The 24377-nt window shown below is 32.6% G+C and overlaps 7 protein-coding genes across 8 annotated transcripts; 4 read left to right on the top strand and 3 right to left on the bottom strand.

Annotated features, from left to right (window-relative positions):
• Positions 1-163: 163 nt before the first annotated feature.
• On the bottom strand, positions 164-2342 carry LOC145755535 (uS5 assembly chaperone PDCD2-like). The gene is made up of 6 exons (XM_082571771.1): positions 2107-2342; positions 1753-1893; positions 1417-1607; positions 1092-1297; positions 706-819; positions 164-561 (listed from the first exon to the last, which is right to left on the bottom strand). The coding sequence occupies exons 1-6, from the start codon at positions 2328-2330 to the stop codon at positions 400-402; spliced, it is 1038 nt and encodes a 345-aa protein (XP_082427897.1). The 5' UTR covers positions 2331-2342; the 3' UTR covers positions 164-399.
• A 390-nt stretch (positions 2343-2732) lies between these two features.
• LOC145754871 (heat shock protein 70 B2-like) lies at positions 2733-5016 on the top strand. Its single transcript, XM_082571028.1, has one exon. The coding sequence runs from the start codon at positions 2898-2900 to the stop codon at positions 4788-4790; it is 1893 nt and encodes a 630-aa protein (XP_082427154.1). The 5' UTR covers positions 2733-2897; the 3' UTR covers positions 4791-5016.
• Positions 5017-5425: 409 nt separating this feature from the next.
• On the top strand, positions 5426-8523 carry LOC145754578 (WD repeat-containing protein 36-like). Its single transcript, XM_082570653.1, has one exon. The coding sequence runs from the start codon at positions 5480-5482 to the stop codon at positions 8204-8206; it is 2727 nt and encodes a 908-aa protein (XP_082426779.1). The 5' UTR covers positions 5426-5479; the 3' UTR covers positions 8207-8523.
• On the bottom strand, positions 8400-10560 carry LOC145754579 (dynein axonemal light chain 1-like). The gene is made up of 8 exons (XM_082570654.1): positions 10426-10560; positions 10290-10328; positions 10034-10143; positions 9842-9897; positions 9662-9717; positions 9252-9341; positions 9086-9176; positions 8400-8747 (listed from the first exon to the last, which is right to left on the bottom strand). The coding sequence occupies exons 1-8, from the start codon at positions 10426-10428 to the stop codon at positions 8620-8622; spliced, it is 573 nt and encodes a 190-aa protein (XP_082426780.1). The 5' UTR covers positions 10429-10560; the 3' UTR covers positions 8400-8619.
• Positions 10561-10817: 257 nt separating this feature from the next.
• Positions 10818-14160, top strand: LOC145755589 (tubulin-folding cofactor B-like). 2 transcript variants are annotated; one of them, XR_014284221.1, is made up of 6 exons: positions 10818-11027; positions 11498-11641; positions 11892-11985; positions 12161-12352; positions 12683-13133; positions 14070-14160. XR_014284221.1 is itself a non-coding variant. In XM_082571829.1 (5 exons), the coding sequence occupies exons 1-5, from the start codon at positions 10911-10913 to the stop codon at positions 12871-12873; spliced, it is 738 nt and encodes a 245-aa protein (XP_082427955.1). In that variant the 5' UTR covers positions 10818-10910; the 3' UTR covers positions 12874-13662. The 2 variants fall into 2 exon arrangements, 1 of the variants encoding a protein (XP_082427955.1); XM_082571829.1 differs by lacking the exon at positions 14070-14160 and having other exon boundaries at positions 12683-13662.
• Positions 13445-16208, bottom strand: LOC145755588 (double-stranded RNA-specific editase 1-like). Its single transcript, XM_082571828.1, has one exon. It carries the CDS (start codon positions 16110-16112, stop codon positions 13833-13835), a length of 2280 nt encoding a protein of 759 aa, XP_082427954.1. The 5' UTR covers positions 16113-16208; the 3' UTR covers positions 13445-13832.
• Positions 16209-18614: 2406 nt separating this feature from the next.
• On the top strand, positions 18615-21498 carry LOC145754845 (uncharacterized). The gene has a single exon (XM_082570987.1). The coding sequence runs from the start codon at positions 18998-19000 to the stop codon at positions 20828-20830; it is 1833 nt and encodes a 610-aa protein (XP_082427113.1). The 5' UTR covers positions 18615-18997; the 3' UTR covers positions 20831-21498.
• Positions 21499-24377: the final 2879 nt, after the last annotated feature.

The following is a 24377-nucleotide window of genomic DNA, read 5'->3' as shown; positions in this document are numbered from 1 at the left end:
TAATTTGTTTTAAAGGTAAACAGAATAATACCCTGTGTAAATTTTCGTCAACTAATTGCGCGCGTGTTTTTTAACAGAAAGCAATAACAAAATCGCTGAAAATGAAGTTCATGTGTGATTTATTAACAAACTATATATAATGGAGATTGGTGAAGAATATCTTTATACATATGTCTGATTCATAGGCCTAAAAAAGTTGTGACCATATTAAAATCCTGCTTGAACAACGTGCTATTGACTGGTTTTATTAACAGTGTTAAATAATGTTAATCAAAAATTAGAGATGTGTCAACAGTTTTTGAGTTACATATTTAGTTAAGTTATGCATTTTTGCCTGGCTGTAAGTCTATAATTTACTCTTTCAAATCACTGCAAGAAAACAACCTTTTAATTTTAAATTTATTTTGTTTGAGCAATATTTTGTTTCCAGGCAAACTCTTTGATATAAGTTGAAGTGGAACATTCATTAGAACAAGTATAAATTGCCACAACCCCCCAGTCTATGGTTGCCCCTTGTACACTGTTGTCTACATTTAAATGACTTAATAGTTGGGGCATTATCTAAATGTAAAGAATTTATGTTTTGATATATATTAATTCTGGATGGTATTGTACTATGATTTTAAAGACTAAAAAGTTAGATAACATATGTTTAATATTTTAAGTAGTTATTTTTTTAGCAACTGTTTTAGTCTAACAATTTACCTGAAATTCAAAATTTCTTTTTGCTCCACATGAACAAGCTGGAATATCATTTTCTTGAGGTTTTTCTTTGTCAGAACACCATAATGGTTTTCCATCGCGATCATACCTAACAACCTACATAACAATAATTTAAGAAAGTCTTATAGAAGTGCTGTTTTGAAGTAAATTATATTAAAGTTCCAACATGAGATTTTAGGTAATATTATTTTCATTGGTTGCAATATGATAAACAGTAAAAACCATTAGAAACAGGTAAGCATTAAAGAATAAATATACTGGGTCTTTGGTTTAAAGATTTTTAAAACTAACTTTAGAGTTAAAAAATAATTGCTTTTGGAAAACTTATTCAAATGTATATGGGTGGACAATCTAAATTAAATAAAAACCTGTTCTGGTTCACTTGAAATTATCTTCTGGAATAAAGAGAATTGTTTGTCTTCGTCTTTGTTTGCAAACTCCTCCAACTCCTTTTCATTTAACTTCACATCCAGTGTTTCCGTTGTTTTCTTAGTTTCTATAATGTCAGTGGTTTCTTCTTCATCATCATCACTTTTATTTGACAACTCTTCTGGTTCTATGACTAGTTCATTTTCTGTGATTTAAAATAACTAATTAGGTGGTGGTTTTTTAAGATAATACAGTTTTTTAGCATTGTCTATACACAGATAGTAATATGTTTCTATAGGACTAAAATAGACATACATAGCTTACCAGGAAATAAAAAATCTAGACTTTTCTCCTCCTTGTCAGCTGTTTCATTTTGGATACAAAGTTTTTTGTGTATGCGCCAATGTAACATTTGATGCTCTTTACAACAATAATATACACATTTACATCTGGAACAAACTTTTGATCCCGCACAACCACAAACTTCACATACTTTTAGCTGCTTGAAAATTGAACTAAAATAAAAAAAAAATTAACAATAAAATTAATTAGTCATTTAATAAAATTATATTGATGCAAGACCACAACATTGATTGGGCTATTACTTTGTTTTTAATGCCATTTTTATGTGAGCAATGTTATTGTAAATTAACAGCATACTTGGCAGCTTCAGGGGAGTCATAATCTGGAGGTTCACTTGAATAAAATTGATTTTCTTTTGGAAGATGACATCGAAATATTTTAAAACATTTGTTCTCCTTATAACATGAAGGCGTTTTGCAACAAAACACAAACACAGTTCTGTAAGGAAAAGTTCAAAGTAATATTACCAATTTAGGAATTATGTTTAATATTGTCATTATAAAAACCCAGAGTGGAAATACTGAACAATTTGTACAATTACTGTTATTGACAAAAGCAAAAGATAATATCATGCTTTAACTTGAACCAATTAAAAAGTTTGTTATATGTTACACCAACCACAGGCACCCAAGATGCTTATCTAACATTTACCTGTGAAAAGCATGATCATAATTATTATTTGGGGCATAAACTTGCATCAAAAAACAAGTTTGTCTTGAACAAATTTCACATTTTAAGTCGTCAACATTCGGAAGGTGTTGTAGACTTAACCAAGCAGGTTTACCACCAACTTTACTGGGGAAATAACAACTTTTAAGTCTCCATTCGTTCTCTGGGGATTCTATGAAGCCTAAATCCACGCTGTTTTCTGCCATTTTTGGTTTTAAAATTGTTATTATTATTAAAAAAAACTAAGCGCGTGGTATTTTTAGGGAAAGTCCCTGATTATTTTGTCAATACAGTGTTGCCGTTGAGTTTTAAATTTTGCATTTTAGTTTGACTAATAAGATGCCTTAACATGTTTAAAACTAACTTTTTTTGTAAAACAAAATTAAAATAGTTTAAATGGACGTTTTTAAATAATAACAATAGGTATTAGTTTTTTTAAGTTACAATTCTTGATTCATAAAATTTTGGGTTTTGGAAACATCTGGAAATATGACGTCAAAGCAGGCTAAAAATAGCGCGAGTTCTAGACTGTTCTGGTAGCTACTCGCGCTTTCGCTATTTAAGTAGCACTTTGTAGAACACTAGATCTCAAGAAAAACGTTTAAAATTAACGAGAAATTGCTAGAGTGTTCTCTTCTTGTATATAACCATGCATAATCGACAGAACATCATTATACAAAATAATAAAATATTACTAGTCAAACGACTAAAAACGAAAAGAAAAAATATTTTTGAGAAGTTTATATTGTTGAAGAAGAATTACAGAAAACAACATGCCTACAGCAATCGGAATTGATCTTGGAACTACTTATTCATGCGTTGGAGCATTTATAGATGGAAAAGTTGAGATAATAGCAAACGATCAAGGAAATAGGACAACGCCAAGTTATGTTGGATTCACAGAAACTGAAAGGCTTATTGGAGAGGGAGCTAAGAACCAAGTCGCCAGGAATTCGGAGAATACGATCTTTGATGCAAAGCGGTTAATTGGACGAAAATTCGATGATAAAAATGTTCAAAGTGATATTAAGCATTGGCCGTTTACTGTGCTTAACAAGGCTGGAAAACCGAAGTTACAAGTCGAATACCAGGGCGAACAGAGGGTCTTTTCACCTGAAGAAATCAGCGCTATGGTGTTAACAAAAATGAAAGAAACAGCAGAAGCCTATCTCGGAGAAACTGTAAAGGAAGCAGTCGTTACTGTTCCAGCCTACTTTAATGACTCACAACGTCAAGCTACAACTGATGCCGGAATAATTGCTGGACTTAAAGTTCTTAGAATTGTAAATGAACCAACTGCTGCCGCATTGGCTTACGGACTTGATAAAAACTTAAGTGGTGAAAAGAAGGTCTTGATATTCGATCTCGGTGGTGGTACTTTTGATGTTTCTGTCCTTACAATCGACGAAGGATCACTTTTTGAAGTTAACTCAACAGCCGGAGATACTCATTTGGGTGGAGAAGATTTTGATAATAGAATGGTTAGTCATTTCATGGAGGAATTTAAACGAAAACACCGCAAAGATATCTCGAAAAATAACAAAGCTATTCGAAGATTGAGAACTGCTTGCGAACGAGCGAAACGAGCTTTATCTGCATCTACAGAGGCAACAATCGAAATCGATTCACTTTTCGAGGGAATTGACTTTTACAGCAGAATAACTCGGGCCCGATTTGATGAGTTGTGCGCTGATCTCTTCCGAGGATGTCTCGTGCCCGTAGAGAAAGCTCTTCGTGATGCTAAGCTTGATAAATCGTCAATCGATGAAGTTGTGTTAGTTGGAGGGTCGACACGGATCCCAAAAGTTCAGAAGTTACTAAGCGATTTCTTTAACGGAAAAACGCTCAGCAAATCGATTAACCCTGACGAAGCAGTGGCTTATGGTGCAGCAATTCAAGCTGCTGTTCTGACAGGAAACTCAGACGTAAAAGATGTTCTGTTGGTTGATGTTGCTCCCTTATCTCTTGGCATTGAAACGGCAGGGAATGTGATGTCGAAAATTGTTGAAAGAAATACAAAGATTCCTCATAACTCTTCTGAAGTCTTTACTACATATGCTGACAACCAACCAGCAGTTACAATCCAAGTGTATGAAGGTGAACGTCCACTTACCAAAGACAACAACCTTCTTGGTACATTTAATCTAACTGGAATCGCACCAGCACCAAGAGGAGTCCCCAAAATTCGTGTCTCATTTGACGTCGATGCAAATGGAATCCTACAAGTCTCAGCCAAAGATGAAAGCACTGGTAAATCAAACCAGATCACAATCAGTAAAGGACGACTCAGTAAAGCCGAGATCGATCGAATGTTGTCGGATGCTGAGAAATACAAGGATGAAGATAATAAACAAGTTGAGCGCCTAAAAGCAAAGAACCAACTTGAGAGTTATTTATACGGCTGCAAAAACGCTGTTGAAACTACAGAAACGAAGCTATCAGCTGACGACAAAGATACGGTCATCAACGCCTGTAAGCATACTCAAGCATGGATGGATAACAACCAAATTGCTGAGAAGGAAGAAATAGATTACCAACGAGAGGAATTGCAGAAAGTTTGTCAACCAATTATGAGCAAACTTCATTCTGGTTCTGCCCCAACTGGGCAGCAACAACGACCATCAGGGGGGGCTAGAGATGGTCCAGTAATTGATGAAGTTGATTAAAAAAACTGAATACTTATAAATGTCATTTTAATTATAAATTAATTGACAATATTGATTTTTTTAACCGTAAGTAGTGAATATTTTTTTCGTTTTTATTGCTCTATTTTTCCGTTACACCCTTTTCTCGCAATTATGTTTTCATACTTTTATTTTTAATTTTGTTTTTTTATTTTAAAATTGTGATTTTTTATTTATGTGTTGTATTTAATAAATTTTATTCGCAACAAAAAAAGTAACGACTCTTTATTACCGAGCATAAAAAAGTCTTTACCCAGCATAGAAATAATATAACAAATTCACACGTGGGTTTGTTTATCAAAATTATAACAAAATAAATTCCGATATCACGCAAAAACCAAAAGAAAAATATAATGTATTTACAGAACAGTAAGAAATATCTATTATACTATTATACTGTAATATCACTTGACTACATTTTAATAAGTTATACAATAGCTAAACGGTTTTAATTAGAAGAAGACTGGCAGACAAGTTTCAGAAAAAGGTACGAAAGTTTACGGAAATTTTTTTAGAGAAATTACCAAGCGTTGAGTTTTTATTAAATCAATAAAAACTAATTAAGTTATGCCAAACTTGGATATTGTTCGGTTGTATTTATGTTAAACTATATATATTGTTTTTAGAGTAGATTTTGATATATACAAACCTTAATTTATACCTAATATAAAATGTCAAAATCTGGTAAAATATTTGAAGGATTTAAAGCTCTTGGTTTACACTCAGCCCATATTGGTCATGTAAAACGGTATCATACTCGCCACAAGGAGTTTTACATTATTGTCCCTATCGGAAAATTCTTTCATACTTACAACTCAAAACTTGGTATATGTCAAGTCAGTAACAGTCATAATGCTGACATAGAATGTATTGCTGCTGATCCATATTATGTATACACTGGTGTTGGCAATAACGTTCAAGCTTTTCAACATAACAGACAAGTTAAATATGTTTATGAGGGACATAAATACTCTGTGCATCTTATTTTGCCATTTGGGGAACACTTAGTAACTGTGGACCAAACCAGTAATGTGAGAGTGTGGCATATTGACACTCAAGAACAATATCTTGAACTGCAGTTTGATAATTCACAGTTTGAAATATCAGCTTTATGCCATCCAAGCACTTATATTAACAAGGTTTTATTTGCTAGTACACAAGGCAAATTACAGCTTTGGAATATATCTAAAAACAAGCAGATTTTTGAGTTTACACAATGTGAAGATAATTCAGTTTTGGTTTTAGAACAAACTCCGGCGATTGATGTCATTGCTGCTGGTTGCGAATCTGGAAAAATATTTTTAATTCACTTGAAGCGCAACACTTTGATAATGAAACTACAACAAGAATATGGACCTGTGACCTCAATTGGTTTTCATACGGAGGGAAGCCTAATGTGTACTGGAACTGTATTAGGTCATATTTGTTTATGGAATTTAAATGAAAAGCGTCTTGTGGGTCTGATTGAAAATGCACATTCGGCAAGTGTTGCTGCTTTGTCTTTTCTAGCTGGACGATCTACACTTGTGTCTAACGCTGCAGACAATTCTTTAAAAATGTGGACAATTGATAAAGAAGATGGAGACTATACTCTTCTACGTGAGAGATGTGGACACCATGCTCCTCCTAGTAAGCTTAAATTCTATGGCAATGATCTTGTTATCTCGGCAGGCAATGACTCAACCATTCGACAATTCTCAACTATCCATGGAAGTAAGGACAAGAACATGGGACAGGCTTCTTTGAACAGGAAACAAGCAAAGAAAAAATCAAAGAAAATTGACAGCAACAAACTTCCACCTGTTGTTGATTTTTGCTTAGAATCAGCTAGAGATGGACAATGGGATAATTTGATTGCTTATCACCATCGGAATGAGGTAGCCACTACTTGGGATATTCAGAGTTGCAGAATGGGCTCTAATCCAATTTTCCACGAGCGCTTTTTTAGTAACAAAGAGAATATAAGAAAGGGCAAAAGATCTTTAAAAGCCCATTATGTAAGCAGTGTGGCAATGACTTCATGTGGCAACTTCTGCCTAACTGGTCACAGCACAGGCCATGTCGACTTGCACAATATTCAATCTGGAATATGGAGAGGATCTTACATTGATAAGAAACTAGGTGGTGAGCTTGCACATTCACGAAGGGTGACTGGTATTGTAGTTAATGCATTAAACCAGGTTATTGCTACAAGTGGTTCTGAAATAATGATAAAATTCTGGAAGTTTAAAGAAAAAACATTGCTCCATACTTTGTCATTAGACAGTGTACCAGCAAGTTTAAATCTGCATCGCAACAGTGGGATGCTTGCTGTTGTTCTTGACAATTATTCAGTTGTGGTTATTGATATTGAGACATATAAAATTGTAAGAAAATTTCCGGGCCATCAAAGTCGCATTAACGATGTTTGTTGGAGTGACAGTGGTCGATGGCTGGTAACCACAGGCAACGATTGTTTAGTAAAAACATGGGACCTACCATCATCGTGTTTGGTCGATTGTTTTATGGTGGACAACGCTGTTACAAGTCTTGCTCTTTCTCCGAACGGGGATTTAATGGCAACTTCTCATGTTGATGATCTGGGTGTTTATTTGTGGACGAATCAAACTTTATATCGTCATGTCGCTCTACGTCCATTACCTGTGGATTATCAACCTATGGAAGCTTCAGAACTTCCAAAAACCAAGGATGGAGATGTTGATGTGGACTCTGTGGAGGAAATTGTGGAAGAAAGTGATGAAATGATTGCTGTGGATCGAATCAAGGAGGTTGAACAGATTGAAAACGATTTAATCACATTTTCAAAATTGCCAATTTCAAGATGGGCAAACTTGCTTGAACTAGACCAAATAAAGAAGAGGAATAAACCAAAAGAGCCGCCAAAAGTCCCTAAAAATGTTCCTTTTTTTCTTCCAACTATTGCTGCTTTAACACCAGAACTATTGATTGAAAATAAAAAGACTGAAAATGACCAAACAAAACTAGTAACACCAGACTTTGGAAATGTTTTAACACCTTTAGGTCTTGAGTTAACCAACTTTATTGATAGCAAAGAGAATTTTGCTAAAATCTTGGATTTAATGAAAGAAATGGGACCTTCTAAATTGGACTCAGAAATTAGATCACTTTCCCTTGAAATGGGAGGCTCTTTGTCACTTCTAGAGGCTTTTATTGAATTTACCTGTAAAGCGATGGTAGACAAAAAGGACTTTGAATTTGTACAAGCATGTTTTGGACTTTTCCTTAAGCAACATGCTGAAGTTTTAGCTACACTTAATAGTGTGGAAGAATTACTGACTGAGGTTATAACCTTACAAGAGAAAAACCGCCAAGATATTTCGTTTCTGATTAACCAAAGCTTTTGTATTACCAACTACATTAAATCTGCCACACTTTAAAATCAAACTTTAAAATCAGTTTTGGTAAATCGTAGGATAAAATGGTATGTTCCTTGCGCTGATTTTAAATGCAAAAGTTTCAATAATTTTAAAAAAATATCTGCTTATTGGTTTACTATTCTGTTTCCATTAATCATATGGTGTATATTAATTGGTATTCTATCTAGTTTTAAGTCTTATAAATAAAGAAACTAAAAAATATATAATTTATTTTCTTTAAAAAAATGAAGAAAATAATTTTAAAATAATTAGCAACAATTTTGAGACTTTAACCATTTGCTATTGTTTAAAATTTGTTTGTAATAAAAGGGTTAAAATATGACATAAAAAAACAAATTTTTACGAAAAAAACAATAAACAATGTAAAATTTATTTACAAAGTAAGAGTTACAACTCCTACACAGTGTCACAAATCAGTCTTCTTCCTCATCTTCTTGTTTAATGATCGGAGTTCCGTCAAGTTTTCGAAGAGCTTTTAAATTTTTAGTAGCTCGCTCGACCCAGTCACCATCCTCACTGTGCTTTACCTCAAGTGGGTTTCCTAGATAAAAATATGGGGTAAGTTTTAATAAAAAATCACCTCTGAAATATTCTTTCTGTTTATATGGAATAGAACAAAATAGGAGCAATACTAAAAGGAGGGGGTAAAGGGAAATAAGGAAGAAAGGAAAGCTGTAAAATAAGAAAAAGTGGGGATAAGGGGCTTAAGGGGATTTTTTTGCAGTCTGCAATCACTCTTTAACTCTTATAAGTTAATTTGCTATTGTGTCGAACTGATAGTACACCAAAAACTGCAGTTACTTAAATCTCAACAGAGTCACATTTTTAGTATGAATTAATAATAAAATTTAGTAATAATTAAGAGTAAATTTAACTCACCAACAAATAGAAGTTCCACTAAGTTGTTAAGTTCCCCCAATTTGTTAAACTCTGCCCAGTCTTTAACCTGGTTGTTGCTCATAAATAAAACCTAAACATAAATTTTATACTGATCAATTGTACTGTTTCTACACCTAATTATCTGCTTATAAAATAACAAATTTACCTTAAGTTTTTTTAAGACATGAATTCCTTTTAACTTTTCAATATTGTTGTAAGAAATCCACAATTCTTCTAAAGTGTCACCAACTGCTTCCTAAGATAACCCACAAAATAATTAAAGTTAAAAGATTTACATATATTAATTTGGTTACCTTACACTATAGAAGGTTGCAATTGCAAATATTAAATTATTCACCATATGGCTGTTGTATTGGTAAGAACACTTTACTACACCAATCAGCAGCATAATTACCAGGCAATTATAGTCTCTATAATATCCCAAACTGCCACAGGCAACTCGAGACTGGGTCGGTGTAACTGATGTTTCTCTATGTTTAAGTCTCGTATTCGACCTTCCCACATCGAGGATAAAAATATATAAACAAAAAAAATGGTTTGTTTAGTAAGGCTTACCAATCCATTTAAATTCTTGATATTATTTCTTCCTAGTGATAAGATTTTGAGGTTTTCTAAACACAAAATATTCTTGTTACTATAAAAGTATTAGGTAAATTATTATATAAAAAAGTAATACATAATAGTAACTAAAATTAGTAATATGTAATGATAATATAAGTTTGGGATGTTACTTACTTAAGCCATTGAGGTTGGCAATTTTTTCAATACAATTTGTTGATAAACTTAACTTTCTAAAAATATAAGGTTTATTATTTTCTCCAAGTTAAAATATTCAAATAAAAGATTGTGTCAATATATCCTATAAATAAACATGCTACACTTTATCAATTTTTATTCAGTGCATTAAATAATAATTAAAATGTTTACATGCATGCTGTAAGGGTTGACAACGAGGCATCCATTTTTTCAATCGGGGGAAGTTGTTGATATAATTTAACATCATTTGCTTCACTTGCTTTTTGTCCACATTTCTCTTCCTAAATTTAAGAAACGTTTTTACCAAAATTTTATTGTATAATGAAATAATATTTTATAATATTTTTAGTATGAATAACATTTTTACTAGGTGCTACATTTAACTTTTTAGGCAGCTTAAGTAAAGGTATATGAATGCATAACTTACCCATTTTGATAATGCTTCCTTGATACTTGTTCCCTTCGACTAAAATTAAAATAATGATAGTTTTAAATCTAAACATTTTCCCAAAACGGTTAGACGGGAAAAAGTTTAACACATAGCCTATTTGGGTAATACTTACCATATTCAGATAGTGATTGATTTAAAGAAAGGGGTTTAAACTCGTATATCTTTATATTTAAAGAAAAGTTGATTTATTTACTACAAAAACAGTTTAAAATCAATTTTTAAATCTTAAATAAATAGTTGCTATTTTATAAGGTTCAGTGATTCCGTTGTTATGACAAAATGTGTTGCCATTAAACTTTGATATAAAAAGAATTAACATTTTAAACGTAGTTATAAATATGTAAATTTAGTAAAACGTTTATTTATTTTAAAGTTAATATTAATTTTTGAGCAAATAACTGTTTAAATTAGCAAAAACATTAATATTTTAAAATTGTTTCTAAACAGCTTGAATTAACTTCAAATAACGCATGGCGTTTTATTTACAAAAGTTTGACGAAAGGAAACAGAATATTCTAGTAATACATTTGATAATATAGTGTTATATGCTTATTAAGCATTTTGTACTTATTAAACAAGCGTAAAAAGAACAGTAAAATGGCGGAAATTCAAGTTCAAACAGGTCATATTCTTCATCTAACTCTCACTACTTCTATGACGTCATTTACGAGCGAAAGACGACTTGAAAAATCTTTAACAATCGCAGCTTTAAAGGTTTCACATTATTTTTTCACTATTTATTAAATACGACAAAGTTATAATGATAATATTTATTATTTTAAATTACTTAAAATCTTTTTTGCACTACAAAATTAATTTGCTTTTTTGTTTGATATAAAAATTCTTGCATGTTTGTTAAGTGGTGTCATTAGTGGTTGGAACACTTCCCACACTACATGAGGACCTGGGTTCAAGCCCTGCTGATCTCATGCTGTAGCGCCCTTGAGTAAGGCGCTATAAACGGTATGAACTCCTGCAGAGCCAGCACTTCATCAGCAGCATAATTACTGGGAAATTATAATTTATAATATCCCAAACTGAGACAGGCAACTCGAGACTGGGTTGGAGTAACTGATGTTACTCTATGTTTAAGTCGCGCATTCGACTTTCTCACATCGAGGATAAATATATATACAAAAATTGTATGCCCTTGCCTTCATTTATTTTTATTTTTAATATTACAGAGTAAATTAGAGATGATCACAGGAGCAATGGCACCAGACATGAAGTTAGAAATTTATTCGAACAAAGATGTTTTCTTATTCAAACTTGACGATAACGACCGGTTGTTGGGTTCTTATCAAATTGATGATGAAATGAGGCTGCATGTAAGTTAATAAAATTTTTATTTTAAATAAGCTATTTTTTGTATGTATTTTTATATACTATGATAACATATATCATTTTTATAAAAACAAAGACTACTATTCTAAACAGCCTTTATGTTATATATAAATGTTTTAAGTATTATAATCCTTTATTATAATCCTTTGTTAAGCCAGGTTTTATATATGCTCAAATAAAGACTTATATACTTTTAACTAGATTTAAGTTTTGATTACATTAACTTTTTTGTAGGTTGTGAACACAAATTCTAACTCTATGGATTTATTGGATGTTTCAAAAGTTGAAAAATATGAAATGAGTGAAGATAAATATGCTAATCGAAAAGGTTTAAATAAATTTTAATATATTATATATAAGCAGTGTATTTTTTTGAATAGTTTTTTTTTTGAATTGAGTTTATTTCTTGAAATTAGAGTTTTTTTGCAAGTTTTTTAAGTCATTGTTAAAAACAAATTAATATATTTTGATTTAAAAATAACCTAAACAATTTTTATATCTAGACACTGTTCGTTCCTTTCTCATGAAAACAAAGTCGGGAAAATATAATCCAGAGGAACAAAAACAAAGAGAAGAGCAAGAGAAACAAATCGAGGAAGAGGAGAAGAAATTTCTGGAAACAATTAAAGTTGAGAGTCGTTGTGAGGTTACAAACCCAAAACAAATGGCAAGAAGAGGTTGTGTTAAGTTTGTAGGTAAGTCAAAATTTAATTTTTATCTTGTCCAATATGTGTAGATTTAAATAGTTGGCTGTATGAAAACTTATTCCACTAAGATATAAACTGTTTTCTGTTACTTTAATTACCACATATAGGACAACTAGCTGTAAATTAAGAAATGCACATTCTAAACCTACACTAGTAGGTTTAGTTTGTTGTGTTTTTTTAACTCTTCATATTAAACATATATCTTTACATAAATTGCTTTATTGTTACCTTAATTGGCTAAATGCTTTTTAAAAAGGGGTTTCTTTACAATCTGTTTTTTCATAGCAACTTTTTTTTAATTACATTCTTTACTTCAAGGCCACACTGACTTCAAACCAGGTTTATGGGTTGGGGTAAGTTACGACGAACCTTATGGCAAAAATGATGGATCAATTGAAGGTAAAAGATATTTTCAGAGTCAACCTGGCTACGGGGCTTTTGTTCGACCCAAGTTTGTACAGTGTGGGGATTTTCCTGAGTTAGAAATCGACGATGATGACGAAATGTGATATCAACACAGGTTAACATATTAAAACTTTATAGTTTGATTATCTTTGATAATTCAGTATTTGATTTCAACTAGTTAAACACCCGCTGTCTGGCTGTAATTTAATTGTAACTTAGTTAACTGATGACCATTTTTTTCTATTCTATTGAGCTGGTAACCATCTAACTTGTAATCTTATATGTGAACTGTTCGGCTGGTGATCATTAAATTGCTTTGAGTAATATGGTCGCTTACAACTAACGTTACCCCGCACCACAAAAGGTAGTTTTTCTTTTAATATTATGGTTATAGTTTTTATTTTATATCCTGAACCATACTTTAATATATGTAAACATTATTTGGTCTGGATTTTGGCTGTTTTTTTTACATTAAATGATCTAACTTGTGGCAATACTTGAAGCTATTAAAACTTGTTGACTTTGTTATTGTGAAGTGTGTAGTTCGGTTATTTTAACTTTGCTTTATTTTAAATGTTTTATTTTTGTATTATTTACACTTGACTTCAAAGAGTTTTGTTAATTTTTAAAGGCATGACATTTTATTTGTTAAATAATTTATGAATAATGGTCTGTGGTAGTGGTATAAGCAAGTTTTGTGCTTTAAAATTTGCTGCTGATAAATGTTTATTTTTTAGTTTTGTTTTAGTTTTGTAAAAGGCCTGTTGTATTAATTTAACAATATTTATAAGCAATTATAAGAGCATTTTATTTAGAATTTGAACTACAATTTTTAACTTTAAACTATTTTCACTGTGTTAAATTTAATGAAAAAAATAAATCTTTATAATAGATTTATATGTATGATTATTTACAATGAAATTCTATTCCTTAAATTTATAATAAATTCAAAAAGATTACTTTAATTGCTTAAAATGTTTTTGAATGAATTGTTATTAAAATTGGTATTCTGATGGTTGAGGCACTAAAATGAATGAAATTGAGTTGAATAATAGCAAATATTTTATGTTTTGTTCATTGTAAACAGTTCAACTTCGGTTGGTTTTCCAATCCATTTTCCATACCCCATTTCCACCAATCCTTCCATTAATTTAAGCTTCATTTGTTGGTAGTCAGTTGCTTGTTCTTTGAGGTTCTTATAACTTGTTGTTCCTTTAACATAGTTGTAAGCAACTCGAGGCTGGCACGCATTCGATTCAGAAACTTTTTCGAACATTTTAAACATTTCTTGTTTACACAGGTTCGAGCTTTCCCCAAGGTATTTTTTTCCAGTTTTCATTTCAATTATGCTTGGTTCTGCATCCCCTTGAGTCCAATGGAAACAATATTTCGGAGCTTTTTGTGCAACACGTTTATCAGCACTGGAAGCTGCAGCTAACATTGGTCTTTGTATTTGAAATTTATTAAGATCGTCATCCAATTCGTCAGTCTGCTCTAAAGCGCGTTTAAACCTACCATAAACCCCTCTCTCTAGATGCTCGTGATGGTAAAGTGCCCCAATAATGATGCTTGAAAGGTAGATAGGTTCTATATAAAGGCTTAACAGTGAACCTTGAATGCCTAATGTGTTCCACTTGGCTATTTTATCACTGCACGACATTGTCAACAATCGTTCACCAGACACAATAGCATCCCAATGCTGATTTTTGTCATTTTCAAGAACCATTTTTTTATCAACAGGTATAGTACCAGCACCACTTTCAATTTTAGTTCTAAGGAGGCCTCGGTTCATGCGGTTTGGATGATTATCATCTAAACTCGAGTCGGTATCCTTAGAAAATATTCGTGAATCTCCACATGGGGCTGTGTTAATATACAAGTGGAATTGAATATTGGGTTTTAATCTTAATCCAGCATCTGGTAGAGGTTCAAAAATTGAGTCATCTTTCAAGCAATTATCATTATGTAGTAGAATTTGTTGGTAAAGAAATTTTCTTAATCCTCTCTTTGAAATTACTTCAGCATGGCAATCAAATAACACAGTACCTTGGTGGGAAATGTATTCACCGTTAATTGACTTAGAACCAGTGGCAAGGGAAATAACTGTTTCAGTATCAGTGGTTGAATCAGTCATAACAATTCCAGAAATAACTAGAAATTTGGAATGTTCTGAAGTAAAGTTATCGGTTAAATCTGAAAACTTGCTCCATACAGAGTTTGAAATTATATCCGGTAATTCTATAGGTATTGGGCTATTAACTGTAGTGGTACTTTGAACGGTTTGTTTGTCTAAATTAAGGCAGTCAATGTTATACACTGCTCTTAACACACAGCCTGCTACACCATGCTTTGCCAGCTTTTTACTTCTACCAAATCCTTTATATGTATTTCCATTCACCTCTGTGAATGCTGTAAATAAATGAGTTTTGCTGCTGTTTTCTACAGCCTCATAGGTGTAGAGTAAACTAGGGTGTAACTGATTTAACATACCCACAGCATTTTGTGCAACAATAGGTTGTGATTTAGTTTCGGGTTCAGTTGGTGGTAAAGGAATTTCAAGTGCTTCAGTTTTTTGATTTTCTTGTGAGCTTGTATCTTTGGTGGAATTTGATATTTCCTTGACTTTTATTATTTGGTTATCTTCAATAATTCCTGAATTAAGGATTTTTTCGGCAACATCACGTTTTGCCTGTTTTTTACCTTTTCCATTCCCAAAAAATGTAATTTCATTAATTTCAACTTTATATTCAAAGTCATTTTGATTATTTTTTGTTAGTTCATATCTTAAACCAGGTATTCTTTCATTAAGTATCATTATTGGATTTTTAGGCTGTGTAGACGTTTCAGGAACAGGAGACTTAGGAAGGTTAGGCACAAGATCACGACTGTTTTCAATTCTAACACAGACATTGGTTGGATAAGGTACCTGTGGCTCCAGGCCTGGTAAATCATCTGATGTAAAATCTAGGCACAATGTAGGTGGGGGTAAAAGATGTACAACCTTATGTGGTTCCATTAATTGGGGCATTGATTGTAACACAGCAAGAGCTGCTTCCTGTTTTGCTATTCTCTTATTTTTACCACAACCTTTAAATGGTTGTCCTTCCCACATTACTTCTATAACAAAAACCTTGCTATTTGGAACACTTTCTGATTCAATGAGGTTATATTTAAGGCCGGGTTTTATCTCATTTAAAACCATGGTTGAAGATTTTGGTTCTGTTGGATTTTTTTGTTTTTTATTTGATTTTGTATTCGGTTGATCGTCCAGTTTTCTTTTCAACGAAGAAGGTTGAATATTTCTTGCATTTTCAACTAGTTGGTCAGTTGATACGGAAGACATTTGTTTTATTGTACTGTTGTTAGTTAATTTGGGTAAAAATCTTGTTGTCAACTTAATGATTATTGGTTTATTAATTAGTTTACAAACTCGCAACAAACCAACATTCATGTTTTGTTTTGCAAGTGGTGAATACCCTTTAGTAAGTACCCTAAAACAGAAAAAAGTATTTACCCAATGTTTATAAACTTTTAAATTAATTTATATTGTTTTGTAAAAACTGTTTTAAATGTAACCAAAAAACTTTAAAATACTTGTTCTGCATTTTAGATATTAAAAAATAATATGAATTTAAAAAAATTAAAGAGAAAATTGAGGACAAAACGTACGTTTTAGTTGAATGGTTCCATAGAAATATATCACCTGGCGATATTGTAGGTAGAAATTATAACATCACTCTGAAATGTCGAACAATAGTAACTGTTGCGTCACAATGGTAACTGTTTTGTGATAATGTCGATTATTTCGTTACAAAATTTTTTAGGCGCCAAACTGTTATAAAAAAAAACCGCCAAGCTTTTCAGCGCGAAAACCGGCATCTATTTTACCTAGTCTAAAAAGTCAGGCATTAGTCGCAGAAATATTGTTAGCGTTTTAAACTATAGCATAAGTCAGCATGAGATGTATAACAAAATGTGATTTTTTTAGGTTTAAGCTATTTTAAACCCCAAATATCTAAAATTAAGACTTTATCTTAATTAGTTTGTATTTAGCAAATCAAAAAGTCCTTTTCAGGGCTACTTTATTTTCAGGGCTATCTTGAGTTATTTTTGGTATATATATTTTAATTTCTTTTTAAAGGCAGGTAATTTGTTAAAAACATTTTGTCTTGCTTTTTTATATTGTAGTTAATTAATAAGTCCTATACAAGGCTACTTATATACCTTAAGTCATTCATTTCTAAATTTATTTAGAAATATAACAATTTTTCAAGAATATTTTTCAGAACGTACAATCATAGTGATCAACATTTACCAGTTTATACTGTTGGAAAAAGAGCAAAATGTACACCAATGATGCCAACCACAATTCTAGGCCAAGGAGCATGGTACGCTGTTATAAATTTTGTTAATTTTATAAAGACCCTCAATGCAATAATATATATTGTTTCAAGTTTGTTTCAACGCTTGCTGCAGCTGCTGAAGAAGTTATTCGCTTTGAAACTTTTACGATGACAAAGTTTATAGAACGAAAAAAGGATGATCATAGATGTGTGGCTTGTTAAATATTATTTTACCTCAACTAGTAGTTATATATTGAAATATTTAACCACACTTATTAAAGTTTTAACCACTTAAATTGTGTTTTAGCGAGTGATATGGTTTATTGGGATGAAGAAAATATTCCTTTTAAGCGAATAGAAACTATTCGGAGGGAGTGTCAACATTCGAAAGATCGAAATAAAGCGAGAAACCTTCGTGCCCAACATGGTGTCCGAAAGGGAAATGGGGCGAAACGGGGAAGGCGCGCCAAAAAAGTGGATGCCCGCAGTATTATCTCTGCCGCAAAGTATAATTTAGTCAATATTATATAATTAACTATGACTAAAGATAATCACGATCATTTTTTTGCTTAACTGTTAAAATCTTATGCAAGTAATTTAAACTTCTAATGTAGATATTTTACAGAGAACAAAAAAGTGCTAGCCTGGAGCCAAACAGCTCCATCCTCTCCATTAGATCAGAGAGGTTCCAGGCTAGCCAACCTCTTCGGTCGGTATCAAGGGTCTCCCTTCGTCGCGGCGGAACAATAACATCTTCCCGCGACGGAGAGAAGTCCCTGGCCGGAGAGGCAGCGGCAGAGGCGGGCATCCACCAGGAAGGCGTGCCTTCTTTTTCGACCCCAAAGCCCATTCGGACACCACCTAAAAATAACTATAAAATTATTTCGGCCCCAAATACCCCCAACCCCCCCCCACCTCCTTCCCCATTACCAACAAAACAATCCTTATATCCCCCTATCCCCCTTCCACCCCCTTAAATTTACCCCATTTCTTATACTCTTGTTGTTGTTGTTGTTGTTAAAAATTAAAAATTCTACCAAAAACATTTTTTGTGGTTAATGACAAAATACCAACTAATGGAGCTCAGTATTAAACTAAAGTTATACCGATACTTACGAATAAAAACGACTTTTTAACTTGTTCAACAGTTAAATCTAGCTATTAAGGGTCTTAAAGCTTTCAGTTTTTCTTATACATCTTTTATCCATCAAAACACGCTATTTTTTTTTACGCAAATTCCATAGTAAAATTTCATCGATTTTTATTGTTACGTGACATTTTCTTTGTTACAAAACAGTTACCATTGTGACGCAACAGTTACTATTGTTCGACATTTCAGGGTGATGTTATAATTTCTACCGATATTTGTAAGCTAAAAAATCACTTCATTTGTAGCTCTAGGTATCAAAATACAAGAATTCTTTTGTCAAAAACTCGAAGAGGTAAGATTTAACAAGAAGCTTATAAAGGGACAAGGTCGTTTAAATAAGGCTGGTCGTCGGGTTAATGTGTTATGAGGCAACACAAAGACACGAAATTTAAAGTGTTTAATGAAAGCAAGTGGTAATTGAATAGAAAGGCAGCAGTGGGACAGTGTTATTTTAACATTTTGTTTTGCCGATATAGCACGAATTTATTAGGACTTAAAATTTATTACTTTATTGTACTTTTATTATTTTTGCACATATTGCAAATTAATGAGTATGCTTGAAAACTGGGAAGTTTTATTTAAAAAGCATAAACACAGGTACATTTAGCCTAGTTTTTTTTTATAAATAGAAGTTATAACAAAAAATAAAAACAATAATTTGAATTATTTTGTTATGTTTTATTATTGATTTTAGCAGTGTTTTGGCAAATTTGACTTAATAACATCAAGGTTAAAATGCCGTCACATCTAGGTCATGGCATGCATGTCCCCTATCTGGACCGAGGACCTAAAGCTGTGTCTGATTATCACACTTTAACTAATTTACCTTTTGACATTAAACCTAAAATCCAGTTCCGATATGAGGTCATGAAACGTCCTTCAAGTGTCAACTTACCGTTTTTATCCAAGGTCGGCAAGGAACCTCTAAGTCCAAGGGCATCAGTTTCCGGATTTTTATCTGAGAATACGGATGATGATTTTAAGCAAAGTGGGATTGAATACGCAAAGTTTCTAAAGGATCATGAGCGCACTTTGGGTCCTACTGGGTTTCTGGATTCAAAGCGATACACTCATACTTTTGGTCTTAAGTCATTGAACCTTACACCTAGAAATGAAAACAGTTATCGGCCACAAAAAGAACCGGCTACGGTCGTTGCATTAACCAATCGAATTGCAGCTGATCAAAAGGAATTTAATAAGCGAATGAAAGTGATTGAGGATCATATGTGGCAGCATAAACAAGAGGAACGAGAATTAAAAAGAGTTGAAGGCGATGTCACTAAGAAGAAGAGAACAGTGCAGCGCACTATGCGGGAATTAGAAAACGCGATGAGCAAGAAAATGTTGGATGAGGAGAAGAGGTTAAATGCTTCAATCCAGCAAACTGAGAAGGTCAGAGCTGAAGCTGTTCACACTAAAGAAGAAAGAACAAAACTTAGAATCACAAAGGCTCACTTGGATCTCCAACAAAATAAAGACAAACTAAGAAAAAACACTTTGATTGTTACAGATGCTGAACGTCAGTATAGATCGAAATTATCCGAACTTGACCTAAGAAAGAATGAGATTAAACGAATGACCCAGGAGTTCGAAGATAAGCTGAAACGCAAAGAAAATGATGCCCATGGTGTAGCAAAAGATCTTGCTAATCTTGCCATTCAAATGAACATCGAAGCTCTTAAGGGTAAAGTTTCAGATGCCGAGTTTAAAAGGCAAGAGAGGGTTCAAGCTCAAAAGTATATTAACGAAAACAAAGCTCATGAAGCAGACTTGAATAAGAAGCTCAGCAAATCGGATGGAATTTATCGAGCCTCCGAAAATCGTAGAAGGCAAGCTAGTGCTACCCTGTCTAACCAGAAAGCTCATCTCGCAGAACGGAGCAGAGAAGGTGATAGACGTGTGACTGACAACAGAAACTTAGTCGAAGGAAATATTGCAACCCAAAAGAAACTACAGGAGGCAGCAGAAGCAGCTGATTTAGATAAACAACGAAAGCAATATCAACGCAATGTACAAGCCCATGTGTTACGCAAACAGATTGCAATTAAAAAAGCACAATCAGCTCGTGTGAAAACAGCTCAAGAACGCAACGAAACCTGGGCACAGGCATTCGACCAAAACCATCGAGAATTTTTGCGTCGCCGTAACGATGACCTTCTCAGAACCTTCCACCGAATTGTGACCCGTGATAATGAGGTTGATTACCAACTATACAAGAAATGCAAAGAGCATGATCATGGTAGAAAGAGCCAGGAACAATCTGCAAGAAAGTTAGAGGAGCGGTTAGTGAAAGTACGAGCACGAAACACCAACAAGATCCGAGATACTGTTGCCGAGGTTGACCAGCAAGAGAAAACTTTAAAGAAAAGGGTAATGGTTGCACATGCTGACTTGATACAAGCCCAGAATCAAAGAAGCACTGCAGAGTGGATGCTTTGCAAGTTTAGAGGGGCAGCAAAGGAGACCGAATACATCCACAATGAATTGGTGAAGGAGAATAAGAGGTTGTTAAAAGTAGGTGAGAAGACCGATACTTATCTAGAACAACAAGCAATTCCTGTTATGTAAAGTATAGATTTTCAATAGAAGGTTTTGCAACCTATTATGAGACTTAAACTGCAAATAAGTTATAGGAACTGATACCTAAAAAATTGTGTTAAACATTTAAATAATGACAATTTGTATATTTTTTTTTACCTTAGCACCCAAGTTAAAGAGTTTTACCTTAAAAAAATGTAAAAAATTTGTATATACTTTAAATAAAGAGTAGCTTTTTTGTAAAATTGTATATACTTTAAAAATCTTCTATTTTGTACCATCACGATAATGTTTATTTTATATAGGTTTTATTTTTAAATTAACTTACCTACTTTTAAACGTTAAGGTGGTTTTTAGTAATATTTTTTTGCACTTAAAGTTAACATTAAATTTCTAATTAAACTTATTAAAATCCACTACCTTAAAGTCTTAATTTTTTAATAGCTTTTTTTAATCTTTTTAAATTAAAAATTGTATTATATGTTTTTAAACCAATCCAGCACCTAAGCACTGTGAAACTTAGTAGTTTTTGTAATTTTGTTGTATTTTCTTTGCACTTAATTGTCATTACCTAGTCTGTATTATGAAATCTTTGTACATTTTACCTTGCCCTAATTAGCGTTGTAAAAATTATTAGAACAGTTAAATGTAGAGTTTGTTTTATTCAGGACTGGTTTAATAAAAAATGACAAAATGTAGCCTGAAATACAATGATATTTAGTTGTTAATTTGTACAGTAATGTAAAATTGCAAAAACAAAAAAGTTCTATAGTGCGAGGACAAAGTCTTGGTAAAAAATAAAGCGGCGCCATCTTAACAGCTTGAAATAAGGATGAGTTTTTACATTTCAACAAGATCTGCTTCAGAGTTATAAGAAGGATCACCATTTTTCAGCTCCCCTTTTACATGGTACATACCTTTAAATACAACAAATTTTTATCAAAAATTATGGCTATGGGTAAAATAAATTAGGGGAATATTTTGTGAAGGCTGTTAAGTTAAATTTTATATAATATTATTAATAAATAACTGTCAAAAATGCGATTAAGTAAAAAAAGAGTTTGGAGCAAATTGCATGTTTTGACTTACTTATGTAACTCTTGTTTAGTTTCCTTTCCCTTATTTCCATTATTTGTTTCCATACGAAATAAACATTTGCAACGAGCGACATGAGAAGACAGATAAGAAGAACTGGCAGTGAAATTAATAACGATGTATTCGGCTCCGAATCTTGCTAAAAATGCAACGAAGGTAAATAATTTGTTCCGTTTTTAAGTATAGCATTGATTTAAATTGACGAAGGATAGAACTTACGTATGGACTAGGTACGTTCTTTGCCTCAGATTCGACGGCATTGCTTTGCAATTTCTTAGTGGTAACAGTATCATAAATCGTTGTGGTTTTAGCATTAGGTTGGGTTGTTGAATCTTTTGAAGTTAGTGTGGTTGTGACACTCGTAGTGGGGCATGAAATTGGTATCCACCCTTTATAAATATACGCGCTAATAAACTGATGAGGGTTTAATTTAATTTAAAAACAGCACCGTAAAGTAGTGCTAAGAACACTTGCTACACCACATGAGGTCGTGGGTTTAATTATCACTGCTCTCATGCTGTAGCGTCCTTAAGTAAGGCACTATAGACGGTATAAACTTCTGCTGAGCCAATACTTAATCAGCAGCTTAATTATCGGGTAAAAATATTCTATTATATCTTAAACTGCCACAGGCACCTCGATACTGGGTCGGGGTTACAGTTTTAGTTTATGTTTAGGTCGTGAAGTCGACCTTTTCACATCGAGGAAATAGATTTATACAAAAAAATTAAACCACTAGTAAAAGTGTTAAGGCATTTATCTTTACTCAGTACTAGGTTAGCATAGACTAGGTTATTTTACTAAACACTTACGCGTTGCATTACGCTCGCAAATAAATCTTCGATTTTCTGTCGAGGTCCTTATCCAAGGATTTCCGAAATCGTCGCTAATAGCAACCAATCTCGTTGATGAGTTGTAAATATCAGATTGATTTGCGCTCCAAATTGCAACTCCATTCGGCAAAATAAAATTATTTATGGATTTATATAGATATGTTGAATTTACTGTGTCTGTAGCCTTATTGCCGGCATATAGTATCAAGTACTCGTTTATGGTATCTGTAAAAGTAGATAAAATAGTTGTTACCCTATGATTTAAAAAACAGTATTTGTTAGCTATATGGTCGTTTGCAATTTTATTTATTTAGTAAAGTAAGATTAATTAATAAATATTAAACCTTGGTATTTCATTTCGTTGATTTTCTGGTTCAAAAAATCCCGAGTTTCGTTTGTTTTAATTATAACCAATTCTCCTCCTTTAGATTTGCATTCTCTGTGAGCTTCTGGGGGCGTTAAAAGGGCTTCACCTTCGATGTAATATTCCATTCCGTTATGTTCATGCTAAATCTCATCTTTAAAGACTAAATGTAAGGTAAAGTTTAGATGTTTTTTAGGTTGGTTAAAATGTGTTAATTAGACTTTTGTGGGGTTGGTTCATAAGTATTCGATTAGACGTTTAAAGGTAGTTTTAGATGCCTTTAGTTGACCTTTTTAAGTAAGGTTTAGATATTTTTAATAAGCCTTTTTTAAGCACTTTTAAAGTGTATTTGGTTTATTTTGGTTTGTGCTGTAACAAATTTACAAAATACTGTTTTAAATTAAACTTTAAATTAATTCTAAAATGTGGTGAAGCGCATATTATAAATATATTCCTTAATAACCTTTAAAAATCGGTAATTTATCGATATTTTAAAGCAAGAAGTATTTAAAACACGCACACCCTTACCAGGAGCCTCACGCTGACAAATATAATGCTCTTTTCTACTGCATGTAACATCGTGCCACAAAGCTTTGGTTTTGGGCAACATAATCACGCAGTCTTCAGTTAAATGATTCGGCTCCCCAGAATTCCAATATGCTCTAGTGTATTGCAACGAAGTCCCGTCTACCCATGCGAATGAACTTTTTTGGTTAACTTTGTTGTTTATACGATTCAGCCCAATGTAAAACCCAAGTTTACCTTCATAAGTAAGTGTGTTTTGATAACTTGAATATAGAATGACGATTTACAAATCTACTCAAAAAGTTAATCTTTTTAAAAATTTAAATAACATAAAGACAAACTTTTGCGTTGCCAAAAAGCGTAGGCTTATGTTTAAAATGAAATTTTACTTTTAGGTGGATATAATAGACTCTTACTTTTAAGTTTTTTGCGCAAAAACTTTTGTATTCTTCCATTTTTTACCACCGCTAAACTTGCGTTTAATTTTTGGCATTCCTGCCAGGCTTGAAAGTAGGTGTAACCGAGAGTAGACGTCGAATTCTTAATGTAATATTCTAATCCTTTATACGTATTCCAAGTTATTGCATTGGTCTTAAAAAAGCCACATAAAACAACTAATACAACCAGTTTAAGCATACTGGCTTATCACTATTTGATTTGACCTAATTTTGTTTCTTTTTATTTAAAAAAAAATGTTTTGTTATTGAACTTTTAGCAATACAAATCTTTAAAATTTTATTAAGTTATTATTAAATTTATA

The sequence above is a fragment of the Corella eumyota genome, chromosome 6 (assembly GCF_963082875.1).
Source record: "Corella eumyota chromosome 6, kaCorEumy4.1, whole genome shotgun sequence".
In the NCBI taxonomy this organism is placed as follows: domain Eukaryota; kingdom Metazoa; phylum Chordata; class Ascidiacea; order Phlebobranchia; family Corellidae; genus Corella; species Corella eumyota.
This window is presented reverse-complemented; position numbering and strand designations above follow the sequence as displayed.

Bases quoted from the DNA above. Each gene is read 5' to 3' on its own strand.
- LOC145755535 (XM_082571771.1), bottom strand. From the start codon at position 2,330: ATGGCAGAAAACAGCGTGGATTTAGGCTTCATAGAATCCCCAGAGAAC. The intron at 1,608-1,752 runs GTATGCTGTTAA...TTTTTATTTTAG, and splicing joins GACTCCCCTGAAGCTGCCAA to TTCAATTTTCAAGCAGCTAA. The intron at 1,298-1,416 runs GTAAGCTATGTA...TTTAAATCACAG, and splicing joins TCTAGATTTTTTATTTCCTG to AAAATGAACTAGTCATAGAA.
- LOC145754871 (XM_082571028.1), top strand. From the start codon at position 2,898: ATGCCTACAGCAATCGGAATTGATCTTGGAACTACTTATTCATGCGTT.
- LOC145754578 (XM_082570653.1), top strand. From the start codon at position 5,480: ATGTCAAAATCTGGTAAAATATTTGAAGGATTTAAAGCTCTTGGTTTA.
- LOC145754579 (XM_082570654.1), bottom strand. The intron at 9,718-9,841 runs GTAAGTAACATC...TTTTGTGTTTAG, and splicing joins TGCCAACCTCAATGGCTTAA to AAAACCTCAAAATCTTATCA. The intron at 8,748-9,085 runs GTGAGTTAAATT...ATTTTTATCTAG, and splicing joins AGTGGAACTTCTATTTGTTG to GAAACCCACTTGAGGTAAAG.
- LOC145755589 (XM_082571829.1), top strand. From the start codon at position 10,911: ATGGCGGAAATTCAAGTTCAAACAGGTCATATTCTTCATCTAACTCTC. The intron at 11,642-11,891 runs GTAAGTTAATAA...ACTTTTTTGTAG, and splicing joins ATGATGAAATGAGGCTGCAT to GTTGTGAACACAAATTCTAA. The intron at 12,353-12,682 runs GTAAGTCAAAAT...CTTTACTTCAAG, and splicing joins AGGTTGTGTTAAGTTTGTAG to GCCACACTGACTTCAAACCA.
- LOC145755588 (XM_082571828.1), bottom strand. From the start codon at position 16,112: ATGTCTTCCGTATCAACTGACCAACTAGTTGAAAATGCAAGAAATATT.
- LOC145754845 (XM_082570987.1), top strand. From the start codon at position 18,998: ATGCCGTCACATCTAGGTCATGGCATGCATGTCCCCTATCTGGACCGA.